Raw genomic sequence first — 27135 nt, forward strand, 5'->3', positions numbered from 1 at the left:
GTATAGGGTTGTTTTGGCTATCCTGGGCCTTTTGTTTTTCCATATAAAGTTGATTAATGTTCTTTCCAGGTCCTTGAAGAATTGTGATGGAATTTTGATAGGGATTGCATTGAATCTGTAGACTGCTTTTGGCAAGATTGCCATTTTTATTATGTTGATCTTACCAATCCAAGAGCATGGGAGATCTTTCCATTTTCTGGTATCCTCTTTGATTTCTTTCTTTAAAGACTCAAAGTTCTCGATATACAGGTCTTTCACTTCCTTGGTTAACATTATCCCCAGATATCTGATGCTGTTTATGGCTATTGTAAAGGGTGATGTTTCTATGATTTCTTTCTCAGTCACTTCATCATCTGTATATAATAGGGCCACTGATTTTTTTGAGTTTACCTTGTATCCTGCCACATTGCTGAAGGTGTTTATCAGCTCTAGGAGTTCCCTTGCAGAGTTTTTCGGGTCACTTATGTAAACTATCATATCATCTGCAAATAGTGAAAGTTTGACTTCTTCTTTTCCTATTTGTATCCCCTTTATCTCCTTTTGTTGTCTTATTGCTGTAGCTAGAACTTCAAGTACAATATTGAAGAGATATGGAGAGAGTGGACAGCCTTGTCTTGTTCCTGATTTTAGAGGAATTGCTTTGAGTTTCTCTCCATTTAGTTTGATGTTAGCTGTTGGTTTACTGTATATTGCTTTTATTATATTCAGGTATATTCCTGTTATCCCTGATCTCTCTAGGACCTTTATCATGAAGGGGTGCTGGATTTTGTCAAAGGCTTTTTCAGCATCTCGTGAGATGATCATGTGGTTTTTCTTTCCCAGTTTGTTTATATGCTGGATTACATTGATAGATTTTCTAATGTTGAACCATCCCTGCATTCCTGGGATGAAGCCTACTTGATCATGGTGGATGATTTTTCTGATGTGTTCTTGAATCCGGTTTGCGAGTATTTTATTGAGTATTTTTGTATCGATGTTCATGAGGGAAATTGGTCTATAGTTCTCTTTCTTAGTTGTGTCTTTGTGTGGCTTGGGTATCAAGGTAATTGTAGCCTCATAAAAAGAGTTTGGCAGTGAGCCACCTGCTTCTATTGTGTGGAATACTTTGAGGAGTATTGGGATTAGCTCTTCTTTGAATTTCTGGTAGAATTCTGCACTGAAGCCATCTGAGCCTGGGCTTTTTTTGTGTGGGATACTTTTGATGACTGCTTCTATTTCATTAGGGGTTATAGGTCTGTTTAGATTGTTTATCTGCTCTTGACTTAGTTTTGGCAAGTGATACCTATCTAGGAAATTGTCCATTTCCTTTAAATTTTCGAATTTTTTGGAGTAAAGATTTTCAAGTGTGCCCTAATGATTCTCTGGATATCCTCAGAGTCCGTTGTTATGTCCCCTTTTTCATTTCTGATTTTGTTAATTAGCATGCTCTCTCTCTGTCTTTTGGTTAGTTTGGACAGAGGTTTGTCTATTTTGTTGATTTTCTCAAAGAACCAACTCTTTGTTTCATTGATTCTTCTCAATGTTTTCCTGGTTTCTACTTGATTGATTTCAGCCCTCAATTTGGTTATTTCCTGGCATCTGCTCCTTCTGGGTGAGTTTGCTTCTTTTTGTTCTAGAACATTCAGCTGTGCTATTAATTCTCTAGTACGACTGTTCTCCAGTTTCTTCATGTGGGCACTTAGTGCTGTGAACTTTCTTCTCATCACTGCTTTCAAGGTGTCCCATAAGTTTATGTATGTTGTGTCTTCATTCTCATTGAATTCCAGGAAGTCTTTAGTTTCTTTTTTTATTTCTTCCTTTACCCAGGGATGGTGCAATTGTCCATTGTCTGATTTCCATGAGTTTGTAGGGTTTCTGCGATTTGTGTTATTATTGAATTCCAATTTTAATGCATGGTGGTCTGATAAAATACAGGGGGTTATTCCAATTTTTTTGTATCTGTGGAGATTTGCTATGTTTCCTATTATGTGGTCAATTTTAGACAAGGTTCCATGTGGTGCCGAGAAGAAGGTATATCCCTTTGTATTTGGGTGGAATGTTCTATAGATGTCTGTTAAACCCAGTTGGGTCATTACTTCTGTTAGTTCTTTTGTTTCTTTGTTAAGTTTCTCTCTGGAGGTCCTGTCTAGTGGTGAGAGCAGAGTGTTGAAGTCTCCTACTATTAGTGTGTGAGATTTTATGTGCAATTTGAGCTTTAGTAATGTTTCTTTCATGAATGTAGGTGCCTTTGTATTTGGGATGTAGATGTTTAAAATTGAGACTTCTTCTTGAGGGACTTTTCCTTTGATGAATATGAAGTGTCCTTCTCCATCTCTTTTGATTGATTTTAATTTGAAGTCTAGTTTGTTAGATATTAGGATTGCTACACCCGCTTATTTCTTGAAATTTTCCTCCATTTCATAGATTTTTTTGTCTGTTTTTTCTTCTATTTCTTTAAGGGATTTCCTTGTTTCTTCTTTGAGGGTCCTTATCATCTTCATGAAATAATTTTTAAGGTCTGTCTCCTCTGCTTCGTCTATGTAGTGCTTTTCAGGTCTTGCTGGTGTTGGTTCCCTAGATTCTGGTGGAGTCATGTTGGTCTTTCTATTGCTGAGTGAGCTCTTATTCTGTATTCTTACCATCTCTTCTTCCAGTGGGTGCTGGTGGGGTCTTTTCATCTCCATTGGTCTCCTTCCTTCCTGAAGCTGAAGCTGGGGATGCTGACACTGAAGCTTAAGCTGAAGCTGGGGTTGCCGGAGGTTGGGGCCTGAAGCTGAGCTCGCTGGAGTTTGGGGCCTGGAAAATGGCAATAATTTATTCGTTTTCTTCATCAGAGGCTCAGAAGGATTGAAAACATCCCAAGGAGAGAATAAAAAGCTTCACAAATCATTGTTGTAACATGAATATTAATAAACATACCGAGGGCTGTAGAGAGGACTAAGAGGTTAAGAGCATTGACTGTTCTTCCAGAGGTCCTGAGTTCAATTCCCAGCAACCACATGGCGACTCACAACCATCTGTAATGAGATCAGGTGCCCTCTTCTGGAATACAGGCAGAACACTGTATAAATAAACAAACAAACAAATCTTCTTAAAAAAACAAACGTATACACCGACTTCAGCAGCACAGCAGTCCAAAGTAGAGAGTGTGTTAATAACTGTCATTGCTTGTAAGATTGCTGTGGGACAGCCTCATCTCTGCACTGGCATTAGGAGTGTTATGGGGGCAGCTTCCCCCATGTACAGGAAATAGAATACTGTGGAGCAACCTAACTTGTGCACTGGCATTAGGAGTACAAACAAATGCTCACACCAAAATCCACTAAGAGTTTGTGCCTTTTCTTCTTCCCTTTCTTGCCCCTGTGGGGCAGTTCAGTGGCAGGATCCCACACTAGAAGGAAAGAACCAATTCTCAATTCTCTGACATGCACATACCGGCTGTAGCTCCCTAGCCACCCCCTTCCCAATAAATTTCTTAGGAGGAATCTGGGTGTGGTGGTCCTCAGCCATAACCCCAGCACCTGGAAATTTTTGAGAGTCTGGGAAGTGGTGGTGCTGGGTATTTATTGAGATCTATGGATCTAGGCATTGCTCAGATCTGAATTTTTTATTGAGGTCACTGGACCTAGGCTTCATCAGATCTGAATCTTAACTCTGGTATAGCCCATAGAGTTTGAGAGATTTTTCAACTCTGTACACAGCTATGGGGAGATGCCTTTATTTATGGTGGAGACACCAGGATCCCCTCCACCAAGTGTCTAAAACCTGATTCACCCGTAATGGAACCAGTGAACAGAGTACACCTTCTAATGAGAGGCAAAGGAGGAAGTGAGCTTACTGTGTGCTGAGGTCCCAAGACATTTCCACTGATTGTACTCATAAGTAAACTGGTCCAAATAATTCTGAATCAACCAATTACGGAGTCCTGAAAGACAGGGCTATCTTTAAAAAAATCTCAACTACATTTTTAAAGGATAGTTCTAAGAGACATGACAACTACCAGCAATGTATAGAAAGTGCCATGAAGTGAGCATCTTATTTAAGAAAACCAAAGGTGGGCGTTGGTGACTCACGCCTTTAATCCCAGCACTCGGGAGGCAGAGGCAGGAGGTTCTCTGTGAGTTCAAAGCCAGCCTGGTCTACAGATCCAGTTCCAGGACAGGGTCTAAAACAATACAGAGAAAGCCTGTCTCGAAAAACAAAAACAAAACAAGAAAGAAAGAAAACGAAAAGAAAGAAAGCCAAGCACCAGGGTGTATGCAGGCAGTAAGTGGAAGAGCCCCAGAGGCAAGCAGCAGTCAGTATAGAGTGGGGAGCTCGTGTGAAAGTTACAAGACACTCTGTCAGATATTTTTCCTCTGTTTCATTCTGTAGTTTTTTTTTGGGGGGGCAACAATCTTTTTGAGACAGTCTCTTGTTACATAGCCCAGACTGGCCTCAAACTCTCAATCCCCCCTTGTTCAGGCTCCTGAGCTCTAGGATTACTGATGTCCTCCACCATGTCTAGTTTGAAATTTATTTTAAAGTCAAGAAAGAGCAAATCTGTTTCCTTCCTCTGGCATCCTGGAGCTACAGTGAAGACTAAACAGTGCACACCAAGTGCCTAGCACAAGCACAGAGCACAGGGAGCCTGAAGGAAAAGCCAATGAGGTATCAGAGTCCTGGGGACTGTCACTTGTCAGCATATGCTAGCATCCCACTTCACTGGTTCTTTTAAAGATTTGTTTTACTTGAGGTGAATGAGCGTTCTGCAGCCATGTATTTTGTGTGTGTGCGTGTGCGTGCGTGTGTGTGTGTGTGTGTGTGTGTGTGTGTGTGTGTGTGTGTGTGCCTGGTGGTGCAGTGAGCAGGAGGCATCACATCCTTGGCACTGGAGTGACAATAGGTTGAAAGCTGTCAGGTGGGCTCACACCTGCCTGCATCTCCACCTCCAGGAGATCTGATACCCTCATCTGGCCTCTGTCAGCATTTGCATACACAGACATACAAAGAAAGTCAACATAAACCTTTAAAGTAAAAGTAGGACTGACAGTAGTCTTTCTCTTTTATACTATTCTTTTTTCAAACCTTAATATAATGAACATATATTAAATTTATAACCAGGGAAGAAAAAAAGTCAATGTTTTCTTTAATTGCCAGATTTTCAGAGATTTCACAAAACCTCTTTTGTTGACATTCTACAAATGACGACATCAAATAATTTCTCAATAGTGTCTTCTGTGGTGACAGTTTATACGTCTGTGAGGCAGAATGTTAGTTTGTGGCTTGCTGATATATTTATGTGCTAATTGTTTTATACAAGTGTTTATATGTGAAATAATTTAACTATTTGGTAAATGGTAGGCATTTACAAATGATCAAACTCTCAAAACAGAGCCAGCCAGATTGCTCAGCAGGTAATGATGACGATTGCTGCCAAACCTGATGACCTATTCCTGTAACTCACGTGGTAGAAGGAAAGAACTGAGTGTGGCAAGTTGTAGTCTATGTCTACATATGGGCTCTGGCGCACAAATGCTCAAGACCAATACACACACAACATAATATATGATAGATAGATAAATATAATTTAAAAATACTTAAAGCAGGTAGCAATTCATCACTCCTGCTAAAAGTTCCATCAAAATACAGTTATGAGCATAAGAAACTAAATTTTCTGAACATAGAAACCAAATTTGACCTGCTCTCAAGGCCATACTTGGTTGCATAGTGAGTTCGAGTTGAGCTTGTCTACCTCAATTTCTGTCTCAAAAACAAAACAACAAAACTATTTGACTCCATTTTAAAACACACATTTAGATACCAACTTCAAACCACATTCTACAAGTACTTTATAAGTTTAATATTTATTTATTTTAAAGACTTCTATGTTTTGGCTTTATTATATGAGTGTTGTTTTGCCTGCACTTACATGTGTATACTATAGGTGTGCTTACTGTGTCCACGGAGGGCAAACGAGGGAACCGGATCCCCAGAACTGGAATTATGGACAGTTACGAGCCAGCATGTGTATGCTGCGAGTGCAAGCCAGGTTGTCTGGAAGAGTGGCGGTGCCCTTATCCATCTTTCCAGCCCTGTATGGGTTATATACATTAGTGATTGACTCCAGGTTGCAGATAATGCACAGGTGTCACACTAGGGAAAGAAATAAAAGCACTTCCCTTGGAGTCATTTAAGCAAGTCTGTGTCTGGATTTGAACTCTACTTCCTGCTCCCTGTGTCTTCTGTCCTGTGTCTCTGTTGCATAAGTCTGGATCTCTGCTGCCTGGAGGCTTTCTTGGTAATCTTTCCCTGTCTGTGTCTTCTGTCTATGTGTCTGTAGATTGCGTATGTGTGTTGTTTGAGCTATGTGTGTTTGTGCGTCTGTCCGTCACAAAGGACTTAACTCTATGCATGAACAGCATAAAAGCAGCACAGAGGAAGGCATGGGATACTTTGCACGTTCTCAACATGAGGGTCGCTCTTGGTAATCAGAAAACATGTTATTTCCGATGGTCTCTGGAACCTGCAATCACAAATTTATTTTATTGCTGCTTCATAACTATAATTTTGCTACGGAGCAGTTTCTCAGTTCCTAAAACCACCGCAAATAAGTGTTTTCCAATGGTCTCAACCCACAGATTGGCCTTGAACATCATCTTTTTAAAGGCAGGTTATACAAACAGTTGAATACACAGTAGAATGTCAGTCTTAAGTGACCTCAAGGTATATAATTAACCCTGGCTGTGAGGGCCAGCAAAAGTTCCATTCTCTTAGAAAGAGATATTTTCATATTACATCACTACACAACCCAAACTTAATGAATAATGTACAGAATGCTTGCAACTAACATTTCTTGTTATATTTACACAAACCTGCACCTCTCGATTCTTTTCTATATATAAATACCCCAAGTAATTTTTCCACATAATTTTGAAAATTGCGTTAATATTTCTTGAATTTCTTCAAGTACAGAAGAGATTTTTAGGGAGTGAATCTGAACAAAATCCAGTGATAAACCTGTATGTCATAAGTGATTATCTTGTATGCTAAATAAGAGTCCAAAAAATAAGTCCCTGGTTATTAATAAACAGCATCAGCATAATTCTCATCTATTGTTATGAAAATACAGATTTATAAAGCCTTTGGGGTATGTGTTTGCATATAAGTATATGTGCAGGCATGTGTACAGATGCCAGAGATGACAGTGTTTTCTCGAAAAACTTCCCACTTTATATTTCAAGGCTGAATCTAGAGCTCACAATTCAGTTAGTCAGGTCAGCCTTCTTGCTCTGGAATCCAGAGCTCTGCCTCCCGCACACTGGGATCACAGGCAGGCTGGTACTTCCACTCAGCTTGTTACTGGGAGCTTGGTACTGGATCCAAGCCCTGGTGCTCATGCTTGTAAGGCAAGAGTTTTACCCACCACATCATCTCTCCAGCCCGTAACATTTCTGACATCTCAGGCACTTGCTATTTCAGGAAGGTTTAGAGGAACCCAATGACCTTTTATTTGAGGTGTTGTTAGGTATCGTTTGTCCCGGTGCTCTTCAAGGTTACCAGAATTGAAGGCTTGACTGCTGAGGTAGTTTTCAAAACCCCTGATATCAAAACAAAAACAAGGCACCGGTGTTTTCTATGTCTGAAGCAGCTCCTAACCTGCCTTCCTCCTCTTTTTCAGATACTAGTTTCCCCTTCAAATGGTCGAACACATTTTCAGTAGACTTTTTGTCTTCGTTTTCCTGGATTATAGTGACAAAGTCCTTTGTTGGTAGCCACAAACATCTGACACGGGTGAACAATCTACCAAAGAGCATAGAAAGGATTACACAGAGTCGGCGGCATTCACACATATGAATATGTTCAGTGTGAGGGTTAACACTAATCCAGTTGTTTGACTTTTTCATGATTCTTATGGACTAGTTTCAAAGCATGACCTCAGCAGGCATTGTAATACACAGACTTATAAACTTTAAAGCTGTGATGTGCCTTTTTTTTTTTTTTAATAATGTGATTGAAGGCAAAGGCTGAGTGGCTTCTAAGCATGAAGCCTAGATGGCAGTAGACACGCCTGGTCTCCTGCAGGCACAAGGCCAGTCTCTGGGCTCCCTGCTCCCGCCTCCAGGGGGCGCCGCGGAATGAGGAGCCTAGCCGAGCGGCGCTGAGTCTGTGCACCCCTTTCGCGTGATCTCCAGCCCTGCCTTGGAGGGAGTGCAGCAAACTGAGGCAGGGAGATCTGCGTGCCATCACGCAGGAACACTGCCAGCCTGACAGGAGGAGCACTCACTCGCTCCCGCCCGGCCCTGAGAGCGGAACGCACCTTCAGTACCGGAAGATCGTTCCCCCTGGGAAACAAGCCTGCCACTTCCGGACGCCTCCAATTTCTCTCCCAGGTAGAGCATCTCACTAGTTAAAAGGATATCTATCTGTTCCTTGTAAGGATCCATGCTACGTAAACTTGAAGTCGGTGGTCTCTCTCTCCCGTCCCTCCCACGTTCCTCTCTGCATCCCACTCTTACCCCCTCAGAATCCATGTAAGGCGTCTTTCCTTTTCCCACAGGCTATTATCATACTCCGCCCAAGCTGTGCCTTAGTTCTGCTCAGGGGAACCCCTATTTCTCTCCCTTTGGCCTGAGAAGCTTCCAGCACGGCTGGCAGAGGCTAACTAACGTCTCCTAGAGTCTTGACCCCAAGTCCTCCCTGGAAAACCGCATTGCCTCTCCCTCCCTCCCCTGAATCCTCAGGTCTTTATTGCAGTTTTGAACTGAAGGCGTCTACCTATTCCCGAAGCCCAAAATGCTCCTGAGAATTTTCCCCAATGTAAGACTCCACGGAGGCTGCTTCCGGTCTTTCTCCTTAGAACTCACTGTAAGCTTACAGCATGACCCGGGCTGTACCCATCATCCCTACCTTCGTGACCCTGCTCATACTGCCTATGCGCCGTGCCCAAAGGCTCCCCAGCTTTGCCATACATGACTCCTGAGGGGTTTCTAGGATGTAAGACTCCACCCTACCTAACTGTATGTGTGTTTTCTCTGGAGAGCCTACTGGCATGCCTTCAATAGGCCCCAGCTAACTGCATCAGACGAGGGCTGCTTTACAGCTGAGGCCGTGAGAAGAGACAGCAGGGCCCTCACTGATCTGTAGGTTAGGACTGGGGCAAAGAGCGTCCATCTCACGGGCGTCAGAGCGTCCATCTCACAGGCGTCGCCTGCAAGAAAAGTGCCCCTCTGCGTCGCTCTTGCCTGGCTGGTTGAGGTACTTCCTCAACTAATCTGCATGAGGAGTATGATGTCTTGGTTCTAAAGAGCCGCCAAGCTCACAAAGCTGCCCACTGTGTGGGGTCTGTCATCTAGACAAGCACTGCAGGGACTGAAAAGGGCGCGTCCAGCAAAACCCTTGCATTAACACGGTGGCTGGGTGAGGGTTTGATGGCTAGGAGGGCAGGAAGTCGTTTGCACCATCAGGATCCATTGTCCTGGGACCAACCACAGCTCAGAGAGAAAGAGAAGCCCAGTTTGCCATGAGCCTCTCCCAGCAGCTGTGTGCCAAAGACTAGGCGGGGAGCCAGAGGAGGCAAAGTGTTCTGGGTAGAAAGATGCTGTGTTATGAAGGGGACAGAAAGATGGGGAGACCCCCCAATGGTGAGGAACTCTGGGCCAGGCAGACCCAGCTTCCTCTCCAGGTGAAATTTGTGGGGGTCAGGAGATGAACAGATGAGGATCCCAGCCCGTGTCTCATTCCAGCTCTTGTCCTTGGCTTATGATTTTCCAGGAGTCAGCCAGACCAGATCTACTCCCTAGGCATTCTTCAGGCCCTGGTAGGCTCTGCTGGATGTCATTGGAAGCTGAGGCCATCCTGGCCAGTCTTGGATCTGTGGTACCAGGTGAGAGGACAGAGAGGTGAGACTCGGGGGTCTCTGTGGGTCCGGAGTCCCACAACTTCCTGAGGACCCCCAGATGGAGTGTTTTTGGTTTGGCCTTTTGCTTTTCTGTAGACTGAATCTTTCCAATGGCTGGAAAGAGGATTTGCTGAAACGTCTGGACCCTGAAGAGGAAACCAAGCTCTGAGAACAGCATATCTTTCCAGAGCATACCACTTCAATACCAAAAGTCAGATAACTGGTAAGCGATACGGAGCGTAAGAGGGGAGGGTCTGCACATGGCTTGCTGTATTACATCTTTAAAGCAACCTAGAAGCCAAGTGTTTTCCCATGATCTACAGGCTCAGAGAGGTCAAGGGACATGTCCCAGGGTCACATGACTGGAAAAGGGAGGAAATGGGTCGACGGGTGATGCTGACCTGATGCTTTCACACAGTAATAGTGTTCTGCTTCCTCCTGGGTGTTGACAGAGGCACACCCATGAGTGGAGTCTCACTGGTTTCTGGCAGGCTGGGAGGGAATTGGGAGGCTGACATGGCTTCCTCTGTCTCCTACAGGGCTCAGGGAAGCTGAGCAAGAAGGTCTCACTGTCCCTCTTGATCACTGGTATTTGAGACCCAGAAGTCTCCCATGGCTCCTTATCATATCCGTCAGTACCAGAACAGTGACCACAAAAGGGTCCTGGACTTGTTCTCCAGGGGCATGGAAGAGAATGTCCCTGCTGCCTTCCGCCATATGCTAGCAGTGCCCCAGACTCTCCTGTCCTTATTTGGGGTGCTTGTGACCATAGTTCTCGTATGTGGCTCCTGGCTCCTGGCCACAGCATGCAGCCTCCTCATACTCCTTTGCCTGTGGCTCCTTGTCTGGCTTTCTTGGAGAAAGTATGTGGCTACATGTTTGCAAACAGACCTGGCTGACATCACCAAGTCCTACCTGAATGCACATGGCTCCTTCTGGGTGGCTGAGTCTGGGGACCAGGTGGTGGGCATAGTGGGGTGCCTGCCAGTCAAGGATCCCTCACTGGGGAGGAAGCAGCTACAGCTCTTTCGCCTGTCTGTGTCCTCACAGCATCGAGGACAGGGCATAGCGAAAGCACTGGTCAGAACTGTCCTCCAGTTTGCACGGGGCCAGGGCTACAGCGACGTTGTCCTTGAGACCAGCATTGTGCAGTACAGTGCTTTGGCTCTCTACCGGGCCATGGGCTTCCAGAAGACAGATGAGTACTTCGTCAGTGCAATCACGAGGTTGATGGCTCTTTCTGTCCTTCGTTTCACTTACTCTCTCCCTATTGCTTGGGAACCGGGGATGTGACCATTCTTTGTCCGTCTGTGGGGCTCCAGTTCACTCTGCTGTAGGAACAAGCAAACCCTGCTCTTTTACAAATGCCAGTCACGGAGCTCATGTTTCATTCCTTCAGATCCAGCCTTGCTGGTGGGGAGTTGTGGGTTTTAAGTGGCACCCTTTCATCTTTCTAGTGCTGAAGTAGTATAGCACAGAACCCACCCTGAGCTGACACTGCATTCATTTCATGTGTGACTCTGTAACTATCAGTTTCAGATAGGTGGTCTCACAAGTTCCAGCAGCCCAGTCAGGATGTAGGATCTTTGCAGAGGGGCCAAAGTGAACACAGAAAGGAGCCACCTTTGTGCCAAGGGGAGGAAGATGACCTCTGATGCAGTGAGAACAATTTTGAATGGCCTTCAAAACATTTTGTTCATACCCATAGGTGACTGCTGCACTGTCCTCAGTTGCGAGGGGAGACTTCTCAGTGGGTGGTGGTTAAATCAGAAACTCATAACTTGTCATCTTGTAGTTGTTTAGCAGAGTCACTGTATTAGGGGTAGACATTAGAATGAACAGCTGTTTTCTAGAAGTACTTTGACCTTGAAGAATCATGTGGTAAACAGTAAAGAATCTTGGTGGCAAACAGTGATTGTCTTCCGTGATTTGTAGAATCGTTTTGCAGCCTTCCTGTGACTTTGGTCACAGGACTCCTCAGGCATACCTGATGCTCTTGTTTTATTGTGTATTGCAAACAATCCATAATAATGGACTAAAGTTATGAGGGTATGTGACACTGTCCTTAGTAAGATATGTAAATTAGATGAGGGGCCTTGGTATGAGGAAATACTTTGGGTAATGATCAACAAGTACATCTTTTTATGGCTGTTTGGGTTCAGTCCATCAGAGAGGCTGGACCTTCCTGCTGCCACGTAGGCCCTAAAATTTCATCTTGGAGTGCCTTCTTTCATCAACCGACCCAAGCTACACAGACCACCCTGACATTTTTTTATTTTATTTATTTATTTATTTATTTTGGTTTTTCGAGACAGGGTTTCCCTGTGTAGCTTTGGAGGCTGTTCTGGAACTAGCTCTGTAGACCAGGCTGACCTCGAACTCACAGAGATCCGCCTGCCTCTGCCTCCTGAGTGCTGGGATTAAAGGCGTGCTCCACCAACGCCCGGCTCGACATTTTTTTATTTTTTATTAGGCAAGTATAATGTGTCAAGTTGCCTTCAAAACATTTGTGTTTATACCTATATATGACTTCTGTGCTAGCCTCAGTCGTGAAGGGAGACCTTTCACAGTGGGTGGTGGTTACATCAGAAACTGGTAACTTGTCAAGTTGCTGAGAATAGGTGACTGTTCCTATGAGTCATAGTGGAAGAAGCTAGATGTGTATATCATCTGCTCCAAGGCTTAGGAGAGCTGCGGAAGAGGCCACATAAAGATTTCAGATGTGGAGTGGGTGTGTAGTGACCATTTTAGCAGCCATGACAGGCTAACATGTGCTTGCATGACCTTGCCGCTCCTGTCCTGGTCACTAAGGTCAGATGCCCTCCTCGTGGCAAGGAACCAATCAGAAGTTAGCTGGCGGGGCTGTGCTTTACGACTCTGGGTGTGTTTTACCGACAGTGCACAACAGTGACGTGCAGAACATAGCAATCGCCCTGGGAGGGCCTATGTGTCATAACAACCAGTTGACCAATCAACACAGGGTGGGTTACCCAAACCTGGAAGTGCACCAATCCTGAGACTGTTTCATACCCCTAGACACTCCCCTTACGCTGCCCTTTAAGGTCCCTGCCTCGAGGTTGCTCAGGGTCTTTCTCCAGCCATTTGCCATGGTGGCAGGGTGAAGGGCCCGAGCTAATGGGGTTATTAGCTCGTTAAACATCTACAATAAAAGACTCTTTGCTTTTGCATCGAAATGGGTCTCTTGGTGATTTTGGGGTTCAGAATTTGGGCACAACAGGTGGCATGTTTGGTCTGAATTGAAACACCCTCCCACGGAGGACTGACAGAAGCTTGGGAGACTCCGGAAAGGGCCCTCACGAGCTCTCCCTGAAGTCGCCTCAGTAGTAAACATTTCCTAGCAGAGAGAAGACTCTTAGGAACTCCAGTGTTGCAGATTTATGTGTCATTACCCATGCAATGGTGGGCTTTCAACTGATGCAGCTGCCTGGGTCCCCTATGCTCCATTGCAATCCCTCACCCATGTTCCTGCAAGTGACTTCAGTAAACTGGTTCATCAAACCCAAAGTGGGTAGCATCGTCTCTGTGGTCTGTCCTGGTGCCCTGTATAGTGCGAATAGATGTCTGTTTACACAAAACACTAACATAGGGACAAAAGGATGCTTTTACTCTCCTCTTGTGCCCACTTGAGTAAGCCATTCCTCATGCAAATGACAGGAACAGAGAGGCCAAGTAGGTCCAGGATGGAAAGACTGCCACGGTAGGTAATCAGCAAGTTTTGGCACGTAGGAAAGCTGTGCGACTCTCCAACCCATCCTGGGGATCTCTCTTGCTCAGAGACTCTGATCCTGGAAACATAGCACCAGAGCTGCCCGTCCCCGCCCTTCCTCTCCAGACATGGCAGCAGCTCAAGGACAGTAAAATTTGCTGGCAGCATCTGAACATGCTACAATGATGGCCACTGACATTCTTCTACTCTCCTGCTGCCCCCCCCCCGCCATTATCATTTTGGGTTCAGCAACTACACTTCAGCTGAGAGAAAAGGATGGCCTATGAGCAAAGAAGAAACTTGTCTTATTGGTATTCTGGCTGCCATAGAGAGTTATTTGTTTGCTCCAGGACCTGTGTTCCCCATGGGGTGGTGGGAGGGAATATCAGCTGCCATGTTGCCTGCTAAATAGAAAAGGGGACATGGAGCTCCTTACACCCTCATGGCTAATAGCAGCACTTAAATGTTCATCCTGAACAGTGCCTTGAGCAGGTGCCAAGGAGCCTTCTACAGGAGGAAGGGAAGGAATGCCCTCAGTGTTCTTGAACCAACTTCACACAAGGCTTCTCCATCTCCTCCTGAAGGATGTAGGAATGGGGCCATTCTGTGCTGATGGCTGCATATCTGTGTGCACAGGATTGACATCACTAAGTCAGAGTGGGCTAAGACGAGAAGGAAGACTTGTTGAGTTGTAGTTGAGCACTGGTGAAATAGACTTGGGAAGCACACGTGATAAATAGGAAATTGTGCCATGAGATCTGAGCCAAAATGCAAGTTAATGTGGTAAAATGGAGGTGGCCAGGGTTTGGGGAGACAGAAGCAGGAAGCTCTGGTTTCTGGAGCTGAAGTTGCTCCTTGGGCTGCTGGGAATGCTTGGGATTTGAGACATATGGTTACGGCACAACACTTTTGATGGACTAAAGGCCGTAGAATCTTACAGTGTAACCGTGTACCTTACATCTAAAAAAAAAAAAAGATGTAGACCCATTTGGAAATGTCTAAACTCAGAGGTATGATCTCAAAGGTTAGAAAGAGCAAAGTGTCGGTGGGGTTTTCTTAACAATGGAGTAGCTGCGGCCACTTTGGCTCTGACTGAATGAATCCACTCCCACCGCCTCAGGAACAGGTGAAGACACAAATGGAGGCACCAGGCTGAGAAGACTAATCTCTTTTAATATAAAACATCTGATTTTCTCAACAGAATCTCTGTCCTCGGCATATGTCTTAGGCTTATGGAGCGGGGCATTCAGGAGAGCAACTTACAAACTCAAACCTGGTTCACTGGGAGAACCAGTGCAAGGCTGACAGGGGCCTGAGCTTAAAGGCTGTAGCTGGACGTGGGTGGTTGAGTAAATCAGGGAGAATTGTGTCCCCTCACTGAGGCATGAAAACCCACTGAGCCTGTTCCTCATATAAATTGTGTCGTTTATTTTAGTACCAATTATTTTGTTCAGTCCTGGGTATCCCTTGGAGTTCAACTGCAAGTTTCTACCAATGGACACAGACTCAAGGCTGAACTGAAGGACTAAGGAAGGGAAGTGCAAGAGCCAGTTCTCACCCATGTGTAGATGTCCTTGACACTTGTATTATGTACTTTAAAATGGTTGTAGGACCGGCAAGATGGCTCAGCAGGAAAAGGCCTTTGTGGCAAAGCCTAGTGACCTGAGTTCAATTTCCAGGACCTGCATGGTGGAAGGAGTTTTCCAGCAAGTTATTCTCTGACCACCATATACATATCACATACACACACACACACACACACACACACACACACGTAAATGTAATACACTTTAAAAAATATAATAGACAACCAAACAACAACAACAACAACAAAAACGGTCGTGCAGTCAACTCCAGGTATTTTGTGCAAGTTCTAAGAGTCAGTGCTGTCATTTTCATCAGTCTCTAACCAAATAAATTAATGGAGAAAACTGGTTGGTTCTGACTAAAAGAGCTCATGGATGAGTATCCTAAAGCAGGATGTAATCAACAAGGACCCTTCAAAAGCCACACCCTGCACAGTGAATTCCTCTGCCAGGCCACCTGCCAATGACTGCTAGTTCAAGGTAGGAGTGGCCATGTTCTGATAGTTGAACTTGAGCATGCTTAGATCTTACAGTTTGTGATCAAGGACATCTGATTCTCTAGATCTTATGTAACCATCCCCATGCTCCTTAAAACCTCCCTTGGGGCTGGAGAGATGGCCAAGTTGTTACTGCTGCCAGCATCCATGAATTCAAAGACACTTTGTATTTCTATCTGTGGGAATAGACCTCTCAGATTAAACTTAACAGGGCCCACGGGGCCCCTCTCTAGGGCTACATAAGTAATAAACCGTTGTTGAGGATGGTGAGCTGTGATGGAGCTACTGGCCTGTTGTTCAGGGACGTCCAATGATGCAGCTTTTATAAATCATTTTCTGTGCTGATGTGGGCGCCTGTAAGAAAACTCAATTAATTCTGGCTCCTCCTGTGATATGTAGTCACAGTCCTCACAAAACGTGCAGATGGCTGAGTTGGCAAGTGCTTCCTGCACAAACATGAAGACCTGAGCTCAGCCATGTATTCATATAAAAAAGCACTGCAGCACATAACTATAATGCCAGCGCTGGGGAAATGGAAACAGGCAGATCCCTGAAGCATAGGAGCCACTCAGTCTAGCCAGTCAGTGAGTGAGAAACATTGTCTCAACAAAGTGGAGAAGTGACTAAAGAATACATCCAGTATGGACTCCTGGCCTCTACACATACACTTCTACAGATGAGTGTACACACACACACACACACACACACACACACACACACACACACACACACACGTATGTATGGGCTTATTTCCAAGACTCCTGGGGTTGATAATACCTATAACCAGAGTGCCCTAGTATCCACAGCCAGAGAGAATGCGTGCTACATAGTGTACATGTGTGGCTTTGGGAAGAAACTTTGACAAAAGCAGGACCCTGGGATCCAAATATTCTGAGTCCTGCTGCTCAGCTGTCTTGTGGAATTAAACACAACAAAGAGAAAGACAGAGAAGGATTGTTAAAGTGATGGGTGCTCAGAAAGAATGAAGAAACTGTCAAACGCCAATGAATTTTTCATTGACTACTGAAATAAGGGAGATAGTTTGTGAAGGGGAACCGCCTTCTTCTGGACCCCAGGTTAAGCAGAACTACATCCAAACTTCTATTTTCACAGACAGATCTTTTATTAAACAGGGAAGAAAAGTAAAGTAGCCGCTTTCTGATTCAGGCAGAAAACAGCAGCAAATGACCTTGCAAGGTGTCCTTCTTACAGGGAGAAGAAGGGGAGGTCTGTATCAGAATGGTCTGGAATGTGGTGATAAAGGAGTTAGGAGACAAGAGAGAAGGAGAAAAGGCCAAGGGAGCAGGAGTATTTGTCCCAGACGAACAAAGAGCTGCCTTTGCATAGACAAGAGACAGACACAGCACATAGGCAAATGGTGGTGTGTAAAGGTAAAATGGGAACCCGTGTTAGAGTGAGGTGTTTACTTTTAACTGAGCATGTTAATTAGGTGAGCCGAGGGGGACTTCTGATTGCTGGGCACCAATACTGTCATAGCTGGACCTTGGTAGTCAGCCTCAGGGGGAGGAAATGGCTAAATAAGGGACTAGACCATGGTGACTAGCTTTAGAATGTAATCTCATGGTTTTTTAGCAAGGCAGAGGGAATGGGGGAGAAGGACAAGGCCTGCCAGAGCTACATGCTTGAGTGGCTAGTGTCTGTCCAGCTTGTGTCCCTCATCCTGTTCATTTCCAGAGGAACACACATACACTTGTTAAAAGAACCCCAGTGGGGCCTTGAACTCCATGGTTACCCTGGCTTCCTGGAAGGCCATGCAGCTCTGAAAACACCTAGAGCCAGAGACCGAAAGACCTCTTTCTAACCCTGACCATAAGTCCTGCCTATGATTTCTGACAACCCTTTGGTAGGCCCCTTCCTCACTCTAAGCCGAGATTGTGACCGTGATGTCACATTGAGATGCTTTGGAAAGGGCTAACCTGAGATTCTTAGTTCTCATCTTGGTAAGCGAGCACACAGAGGCATTTTCTCCAAAAATAAGTGAAGTTCATGGGGAGCCACCCATCATTGCTGTTGTATCCCCAATTTTAAATCAAAGAACTCCTAGAGGCAGTAATGTTGCAAAAGTAAAAAAAAAAATATTTATCACGGCATCATGCTACTCACTCCAAACTGGAATAGAAGAGTGGCAGCAATATTGGAATACACATGCAATATATGTGTTTTCAACCAATTAGGACAGACGAAACGTTCACAAAAATCACAAAAGCAGAACTGAACCTTTACAAAAGCGTTTAACTAAGGGTTTTGAACAGGCAGCACATTTACAAGCTTAAGATTAGCACACATTTGGTGTTGTGTGTTAATCACCAGTGTGACAGGTTTTACTACCTCATACTTAACCATCTCTAAGGTTATAACCCCACTGTGACAGGCTTTACATATCCATGTTTTATAATCTCTAAGGCAAATGCTTTATCTCCTGCTTTACTTAAGGAGATTTAAGCAATCTTTTAGCAAGCACTGGGAATCAGGCCAGATCCAGGTGAGGAATTTAACTCTTTCAATTGCAAAGTACATGTGTGTCATGCCAAACTGTGCTTTCTGATGGCTGAGGCAGGGAGAAGGGTTTCTTAGATTTATCTGTTGTATGACACAACTTTTCCTGGGGAGATACAATACACTTCTATTCGTCCCAGATATTGGAGTTCATGATAGATACCACCAATGTCCAGCTTGATGAACTATTGAGTTTCATTGTGGGCTACTTAGAGGAATATGGGTGAGGGCTACTTAGAGGACCACAGGTTTGGAGAGTGCCCTTTCCAAGTGACTCTTGTCTAAACCTCTTCCAGGCAGCTCAGCTGGTTTCTGCTTTTTCTCAGCAGTTTGTCTGGTCTCAGTTTTCTTTGCAGCTGAAGCACCACTGTGGGTTTTCTTTCGGCTGCAATGAACGAGTGAGCTTCAGAGATGGACTCTTATTGTGTTGGGGGTGTCCACCAGGGAAGACTGCTCAGACATGGCTTAAGCCAATAGAAAGTCTATTTGTCAATCGGAGACAACACTGTGTGTTGCAAAAGTAAGTAGTTCTGAGCCTTTCTCAGAATGAGCTTATAAGCACAAAACCATGAAAAACATGTTGTGTTGACTTACTTTAGTTAGCAAGAACAGTTACCCAGAAGCAAAACTACAGAAGTTAAAAAACAGGGTTAGTACACTTTGAGACTTTCCCAGAACTATATGGACTGTAGTGGATTAGGTCTTTGTTTTGGTTTTTGGCAGGTGGTGCTGTCTATGTGCTAGGTTTTACAGCCTGAATGACACTTCCATTATGGAGACAGTTGTGCTAAGGTCTTGGGGCCCTGTTATCACACACACACACACACACACACACACACATTAGTACACTCACTTTTTTTTTTTTTTTTGGTTTTTACGAGACAGGATTTCTCTGTATTGTTTCTGAGGCTGTCGGTCCAGCCCGGCCTCGAACTCACAGAGATCCGCCTGCCTCTGCCTCCCGAGTGCTGGGATTAAAGGCGTGCACCACCACCGCCTGGCAGTACACTCACTTTTTTAAAGAGTGCGTAACACTAACACTGACACTGACCATCTAACCACAGTGGTTTGAAAGAAAATGGGCCTATAGGCTCATTAGGAATAGCACTATTAGGAGGTGTGACCTTGTTGGTGGAGGTGTGGCCTTGATGGAGGAAAAGTGTCACTGGAGGTCTCAGAAGGTCAAGCCAGGCCTGATGCTTAGCTGTCTCCTCCTGCTGATTGCAGATCAAGATGTAGAAGTCTCAGCTCCTTCCCAGCATGCCCCTGCCTTCACTCCACCATGCTTCCCACATGACAATAATGGACTAAACCTCTGAACTGTAAGCCAGTCCCAGTTAAACGCTCTCCTTTAGAAAAAAGTTGCTGTGGTCATGGTATCCCTTCACAGCAATAATTAAGACAGTCTGGTAGTAGGAATTGTGGGGCATAAGCTTTCACTATCCAGCTGGTGGGATATGACGCAGAATCTACATGGCCACAGTCACAGCCCCTGGTCCCCACCTCGGGCCCCTAGCTTAATTTCCGCTTAACCAGTCACATGTTAGAGACAATATCCTGAGACAGAGTGATCCATTGTTGTGGGACATTATTTGTGGAAAGACACAATGCTGTAAGGGAATGGTGTTGGCTCAGGACTCCCAAGACCCAGTTCTCAGCACAAAGGAAATTTATTTGTCCCAGAGGGACAAAGGGCAGGGAATAAGAGAAAGCCAGGAGACGGAGGACTAGAGGACAAGGGAGAAGGGGAAGGGAACAAGGGATAGGGGACAGGAATAGAAGTCCCAGAGGGGGACTCTGGATAGAGTGGAGACAGACATAGCCCACAGGAGAACGATGGTTTATAAAGATACAAGGAGAAACCCCATGCTAGGATGGGGTGTTTAATTTTAATTCGGCATGTTAATTGGGTGAGACAAGGGGAGCTTCTGATTGTTGGACTTCGGTACTTAGATAGCTGAACCTGATCGTCAGCCTCAGGAGGAGGGGGTGGCCACATAAGGGACTGGACCTTGGTGGCTAGCCTTAGGAATGTAATCCAACATTTTTTATTCTTTTGTTGTTATTGTTGTTTGAGACAGGGTTTCTCTGTGTAGTTCTGGCTGTCCTAGAACTCGCTCTGTAGACTCGCAGAGATCTGGCTGCCTCTGCCTCCAGAGTGCTGAGATTAAAGGCGTGCGCCACCACTGTCTGGAAAATCTAACAGTTTTTAGCAAGGCAGTGATAATGGGGGCAAGGGCAAAGCTTGCCAGAGTCATGTTTGTCATGCTCAGACTGGCTAGAGTCCCTTAAACACACACGCGCGTGTGCACACACACACACACACCCCTACTTACCATGGACAGAGCTGATGTCAGAACAAAGTACAGACACCATCAAAGTCCAGCTTAGTGAACCAATGAGTTTTATTGGGCCATGTACAGAATTATTGGTGAATGGTTACTTACAGGAGCAGGAATGATTCAGAAAGAGCTGCATCATCAAAACCCACCCCATCACGGGTGATAGGTCACAAAAACAGGAACACTTGAGCAAATCTCATACCAACACTTCAGCTGGCTGGAGAGGTTTCTTTCCAGGCATCTCATTGGGTCCAAATCTCTTCTAGGCAACTTGTCTAATCTCCATTTCTCCCAGGCAGTTCAGCTTGTTTTAGAGTCTCTCAGCAATCTGCTTACTGCTCACATAGACTTATACGCTGAAGGATGCAAGTGTAGTTGTGCCTAGAGTGTGGATCCCCAAAACACCACCAAGTGACCTGATCCAGTGCACAAGCAGAGAGTCTTTATTGCAAGTTAACTTGGACCTCTCTGTCCTGCTGATGCAACAGCAGAGCAGGAGAGACCTTGAGCAGCATGGGGTGGGGGCTTTTATTGTGGTTAGACAAGGACCAGGGAGGTTGGGGGATTCCAAAACTGCATAGTTACAGACTTGGGATTGGCTGAAGCCCTGGTTAGGGTTATTTGGACTGAGCTGATTGGCTATTTTTGGTCTAGGGTCGTTTGGTCTCAGCAGACTACACTTCAGACAACACTTTAGCCTCAGCAGAAGGAGATCCGGAGTTGTTTGTCCATTTGTGATTGGCCTCTCCCTGCGGGGGAGGTGTTCGTGGTCTTTCCTGTAACTAGGGCTAAGGTCAGGGGCAGTCATGCCCCCCCTGACTGGGGCGGGGCTGCATCCTGCTCAGGTCTTAGTGCCATGGCTGCGGTTCTCTAGAAATAGAGGATCCAATCATAGGTTCTCTCCAAGGGTCTCTGATGGGAGGTACTGAGACTGTAGCACCATTAACTGCACTGTGTCAGTCCTTTCCCTAATGAAGGCAAGCAGCCTATTGAAAATACAGGGCCCCAAAGAAAGAGCATTAGGATCAGCAGGGGCCCTAGCAGTGAGGAGACCGAGGTAGCCAACCACAGAGAGCCCTTAAACAGATTGGAACCATCCTTGAGATTGTTCACATTTCCTTTTTCTTTTTTTTAGTTCCTCTCTGACTTTGGCCAGTGATTCCTTTACCATCCCTGAATGATCAGCATGGAAGCAATATTCCTCTAAGGCTGCACAGAGCCCACCTTACTGTAAAAATACTAGATCTAATCCCCATCTGTTCTGCAGCACCACTTCAACCAGGGAGTTAGTGAATCCTGTAGGTGGGTGATGGTGTTTTCTTGCCTTTTTATGTCTAGGTCAATGGTAGTTCATAAATTACTGTAATATTTGCCTTGCATTGCCAAAGATGGTATCCCAGTTCCTGCACTGGCCATCTCAAGGCTCAGGAGGATGCCTAACCTGAGGGTGGTTATAGGTTCCCTTTTCAGTCATGTTGTGTGTCCCTTTAGTCTTTGGTATATCTCTCTGTATGATAAATTATATTTGGGACCAGGTATACTAGTATGCAAAGTCCTTAGTTCAACTTAGAACTTGCCCACGAACCCAGGGGGCCAGCCTGGAGGAACGTGTCCACCAGTCGTCACTTCCTTCCAAGGGTAAGAGATACCTGTTAGGGGGGTGTCTGGACCGTCTGGTTGCATAGAGGTTTATAGGTATGAGGTATGGTCCCTAGGCAAAGGCCAAATCCCACGACTAACTGTAACACGAGCCTGGCTTTCTCCTTTTGTTGTCAATGACATTGAGAGGGCTGGTCAAATTATGTATAGTTTTCCTTTGTGGCTATCCCTTCATGGGGGGGGGGATGATATCAAGGCACAACCAATAAGAGTGAGAAAGATCTGATTTAGTAGCTTTCAGGACCTGGTAAGAGGCCTCAGCAACCCCAAGATGGGGGTCTGGTTCTAGTTTGACTGGAGCAGGCAATGTGGTGGGGAACCCAGTGTGTCTAGGGATGTAGAAACCTGATGGAGAGACTGAGTCAGCATGGGGGCATCCGCTGCTTTGTTGGGGGAAAAGGGCGGTAGGGTTGAGCCAGTATTTTGTTGGGCCCTATCTTTTGGGACCCTGACCCCCTAGGGGACAGGGGCCATGGCTATCAACTGAAGTATTAATATGGCTCCTGGGAGGGCCCCATAGCATATGCTAATACCCCATATTTTACCTTAGAAACCTGTTTGGGCTGGGCATCCGTGGCTCACACCTTTAATCCCAGCACTTGGGAGGCAGAGGCAGGCAGATCTCTGTGAGTTCAAGGTCAGCCTGGTCTACAGAGCGAGTTCCAGGACAACCTCCAAAGCAATACAGGAAAAAAAAAAGAAAGAAAAGAAAAAGAAATCTGTTTGGACAGGTCTCCATGGGTGCCTAAGAGCTGCCAAGTAAGGTTTAGGGGTTGATGTTTAGGCTACTGGTGGCCCTGTCTAGCATTAGTATGACAAGGAGCAGAGTGGGTATTGGCATAGTCATTGGGAGATCTGACCTTAAGTTTGAGTCTCAGAGAGTTGTTAGGGCCAGGTTTTACAGTCCAATTCCAGTGAGGCCCAGTGTTTTCTGAGGCTGGTTTTGGTGGCTTTGTCGATTTTGGATTAGCCATGTGGGTATGGGGGTAATGTACCCAGGCGGCGATTCCATCAACCTTGATTGCAGTGGGGGTGGTCGGGATCACGACATGGGACCCTTTTCAGGAAGGTTCTAGGGTCTTGTGTTGGTGTCTCCTGACACAGACCCAGTCTCCAGGCTAGAACTGATGTATACCTGTTGCAACCTCAGCCAGATATCATTGAACACTGAGACTGCTGTGTTTAAGGAGGCAAGCAAGTTTACATCATTAAACTCAGTAAGTCAGACCACAAGTTGGGGAGGATGGAAGGGGGTCAACCAAACATGATCTCAAGTTGTGTAAGCCCGAGGGTGTAAGGGGAGTTTTGCACCCGATGTAGGGCAAAGGAGAGGAGAGCCACCCAGTCACTGCTAGTTTCCAAGATTAATTTGGTAAGGGTCTCTTTTAGGGTCTGATTCATGCTCTCTACCTAGCCAGAACTCTTAGGCCTATAGGCACAACACAATTTCCAATCTGCCCCAGGTATTTTAGGTACACCCTGAGTTACCTGTGCTGCAAAGCCAGTCCACTGTCCAAGTCAATCAGAATGGGGATACCATACCTGGGAATGATGTCCTCAAGTAACTTCTTGATCATCCTCTGGGAAGCTTCATGTTTGGCAGGGAAAGCCTAAAAAGGTATCTATAAAACAGATATTTGTGCCATATTTTCCTGACTTTACTTCAGTGTAATCAGTCTCCCAGTGAGGCCCAGGGCAGTCTCCTCTCACCCACACCCCAGGTTCCCTCCAGAGGGCTTGGTGTTGGTTAGTTTGTAAGCCAGGCACTTAGAGTCTACCTGTTCTACCTTGTCTCAGAGGCCAAATACCTTGAAATGAGACCATTTGAGCAGGTCCTCAGTCTTTTAGGGGCCCAGGTGGGTAACTTAGTGGCTATGTCTAGACAAGTGTGTTGGCATTTTGTCAGGCAGGATTAGTCTCCACTTCCTGTTAGCCACCATTCTTATTGCCTTTTGGGTGGCCAGGTCCATAGGCTGTGGATGAGGGTCACATCCTCTGCAGTATATGCCAGTTTGTCTGTCAGCTCTCGGGGACCCAAGTGTGGCAGCTATAGCGATAGTATTGAGACAACTTGTTCTGCAGTCACCCTAGTGGCCTTGTCTGCCCACTGATTTCTCCAAGCAACTATGGAGTCCCCTTTTTGATGTCCTGGACAATGAATGGTTGCCAGCTTAGCCAGGAGCCATAGGGCTTTCAGCAAGTCCAGGGTTTCTGCTTATTTTTCAGTCTTTCCCTGGGCTGTCAGAATCCCCCTTTCTTGATTTGTAGCACCACACATGTGTTCTGTGGCAAATGCATAGCAGCTCTCCTTATGTACAGTAAGTCTTTACTTTCTGCTAATTATAAAACCTTGGCCAGGGCTGACATTCCTGGGGGCAGAGCCTCAGCCCAAATGTCCTCTCCCTCCATCACCACCGCTGTGCCCACATTCCTTTGTCTGTCTTTGACAAAACTGCTCCAGTTAGTGTGCCAGGTGAATTCAGCTTCTGGCATTGCTTGGCCTCTCCAATCGGGCCACGTCCCGGGGCTTCGGCTGAGTATCTCAGAGCAGTCATGAATTGGTTGATCCAAGTCTGGGTCAGGGAGCAGGGTGGCCAGCTTTAGGGCCATTGATGAGGAGAAACATATGCACAGGCTGTTAAAGAGGAGAGTCTGGTAGTGGATCATACTTGCACTGCTCAACCAGTGCTTGGGAGGCTGCTGGAGGATTCCTTCTACTGCATCAGGTGCTGTCACAGCCAGTTCTTGCCTTAGGGTGAGCTTGTCTGCATCTTTGACAAGCAAGGCAATGACTGCTTTGATTCTCAAGCATGGGGCTACCCTGAGGCAACAGGGTCCAGTGTTTTTGAGAGGTAAGCCACTGGCCATCGCCATGGTCTAAGCCTCTGGGTTAGGACTCCTTTAGCTACTCCTTTATTTTCTTCTACATATAGGCAGAAGGGCTTTGCGATATCGGGAAGTCCTAGTGCTGGAACTGACAATAGGACCACTTTAATCTGGGCAAACCCTCGCTGCTGTTCACCCGTCCATTCAAAGGGCTGGCCTTCCTAAGTGGCTCCATATAGGGGCTTTGCCATTTTGGCAAAGCCTGGGATCCAGAGACAACAGAAGCCAGCTGATCCCAGGAACTCTAACCTGCCTCCTGTTGGTTGGAGTAGGCATTTTTTAACAGAGTTTCTTTGCCTGCCTCTTGCAGCCAGCGTGGCCCCACTCTGTGTTAAGAGAAGCTTTTTCTTTGAGAGAAGCCTTCCCGCCAGCCTAATTCCAGAGCCACATCAGTCCCAAAAAAACACACAGTAGGCTATATTAATTATGAAGCTGTTGGCCTTTGTTTCTTACTGGCTAGCTCTGACTTAAGTAATTACCCCATAATTGTTAATCTAAGTATTTCTCTTACCGGAGAATGGTTCCGGGCTTCCTACACCCATGGCATTACATCTTGACTCTCTTTGTGTTTCTCCTTCCCAGAGTCCTCCTGGACTCCTAGTCCCACCTATCTAGATTCCTATTGGCCAGACAGTGCTTTATTGGCATAAGACTTCCCCAATACCACTCTTAGAATATGACCTAGATATGTCACTTTTTCCTGGCAGATCTGTGCCTTTTTGGTTGAAATCTGATACTCCAGAGTTCCCAGAGTCTGAAGCAAGTCCCTTGTCCCTACCTTGCAGTCATCTTCAGTGGCAGGGGCAATCAGGAGGTCATCTGCATGTTATAGGAGGGATCCTGGGGTGTTCAGTCCAAAAGGCCCCCAAGTCCTCATGGAGTGCCTCATCAATATGATGGGTGAGTTCTTGAACCCCTGGGACAGTTGGGTCCTGGTCAGCTGTTTGTTGACTCCTTTTTCAGGGTCATGGCATTCAAAGGTGAAGTAGGCTTGGCTCTGAGGAGCCAGTGGTTGATGAGGGATGTCTTTCTGTGTGTTGTAAATATATGCTTCTCTTATTGGTTGATGAGTAAAGCATCATGGGCAGCCAGGATATAGCCAGGAAAGAAATCCAAACAAGGATCGAGAAAGGTAGTAGGCAGAGTCAAGGAGACTGCCAGGATAGGATGTCCAGGCATTCTCCAGTAAGCCAAGGCACTTGAAGATACATAGAGTAATAGAAATGGGTTAATAATTAAGAAAAAACTAACCAATAAGAAACCTTAGCTATTGGCCAAACAGTTTATATTTAACATAAGCCTCTGTGTGTTTATTTGGGACAAAACGACTGTGGGACAAGGTGGGACAGAAACCTCCAACTACAAGTGGTAAGCTAGAGGCATCTTAAGTCTAGCGTATCACTCTAGGCTGGGAGACAATGAGTTCAGTAATATATAAGGGTTGGCACTGTGAAGTTAATGTCAATGACTCATTTATTGACTCCTCTTAGGTCCTGAACTGGACCAGGCATTGGAGTTTGTTTTCGCTTTTTCTCTGGATCTGCAGCCGATGCTGCTAACAGTATTCAAACCATGTTGTGAGCCCATTTTTCATCTGTAGCCGCTGTGGCTCTTAGTTCCTTTTTCCTTTCTACTGCTCTAATCCTCTCCTGTCTTTCTTTTTTGTTTTCTATCCTCAGTCTGGCTTGTCTTTCTTCAGGAGTCTCTCTATTATTATATACCTTAGCTGCTATCTTCATCAAGTCATTTGTCGACTTACCATCTAAGCCATCTATCTTTTGGGGCTTTTTTTTCTAATATCTGGTGCTGCTTGTTTGACAAAAGCTGGGACCATTGCTAACCTATGGTTGGCTGTCTCTGGGTCCATGGGAGAGTATGCCCTAAAAGCCTCCATTAATCTCAAGGTAGGCTGATGGTGATTTATTAACCTCCTGCTTAACACTATAAAGTTTAGCCAAATTAGTTGCGTACTTAGCAGCTGCCTGGAGACCCCTCATTAGAATCTGGCAATAGACCTTGAGGTACTCCCTACCTTCTGGTGAATTGAAATTCCATTGGGGGT

The 27135-nt window shown here is 45.5% G+C and overlaps 2 protein-coding genes across 4 annotated transcripts in view; both read left to right on the plus strand.

Annotated features, from left to right (window-relative positions):
* The window catches only part of LOC101829335 (N-acetyltransferase 8-like), a 43292-nt gene that overhangs the window by 11057 nt on the left and 5100 nt on the right, over positions 1-27135 (plus strand). Inside the window, exon 1 of one of the 3 annotated variants that reach the window (XM_013114148.3) lies at positions 9963-10082. The exons of 1 other annotated variant lie outside the window; for it this stretch is intronic. The gene's annotated coding sequence lies outside the window, so the exon portion shown is untranslated. Of the gene's footprint in view, positions 1-9962; positions 10083-27135 lie in introns of those variants that run through there. One more of the 3 variants, XM_005071219.4, reaches the window with a different exon arrangement.
* LOC101829072 (N-acetyltransferase family 8 member 2) lies at positions 9956-11768 on the plus strand. The gene is made up of 2 exons (XM_040737334.1): positions 9956-10082; positions 10399-11768. The coding sequence occupies exon 2, from the start codon at positions 10472-10474 to the stop codon at positions 11150-11152; it is 681 nt and encodes a 226-aa protein (XP_040593268.1). The 5' UTR covers positions 9956-10082; positions 10399-10471; the 3' UTR covers positions 11153-11768.

Source organism: Mesocricetus auratus, unplaced genomic scaffold (genome assembly GCF_017639785.1).
Source record: "Mesocricetus auratus isolate SY011 unplaced genomic scaffold, BCM_Maur_2.0 Super-Scaffold_100676, whole genome shotgun sequence".
Taxonomy (NCBI): Eukaryota; Metazoa; Chordata; class Mammalia; order Rodentia; family Cricetidae; genus Mesocricetus; species Mesocricetus auratus.

What these genes read in the sequence shown, in the direction of transcription:
- LOC101829072 (XM_040737334.1), top strand. Translation starts at nt 10,472, where the DNA reads ATGGCTCCTTATCATATCCGTCAGTACCAGAACAGTGACCACAAAAGG.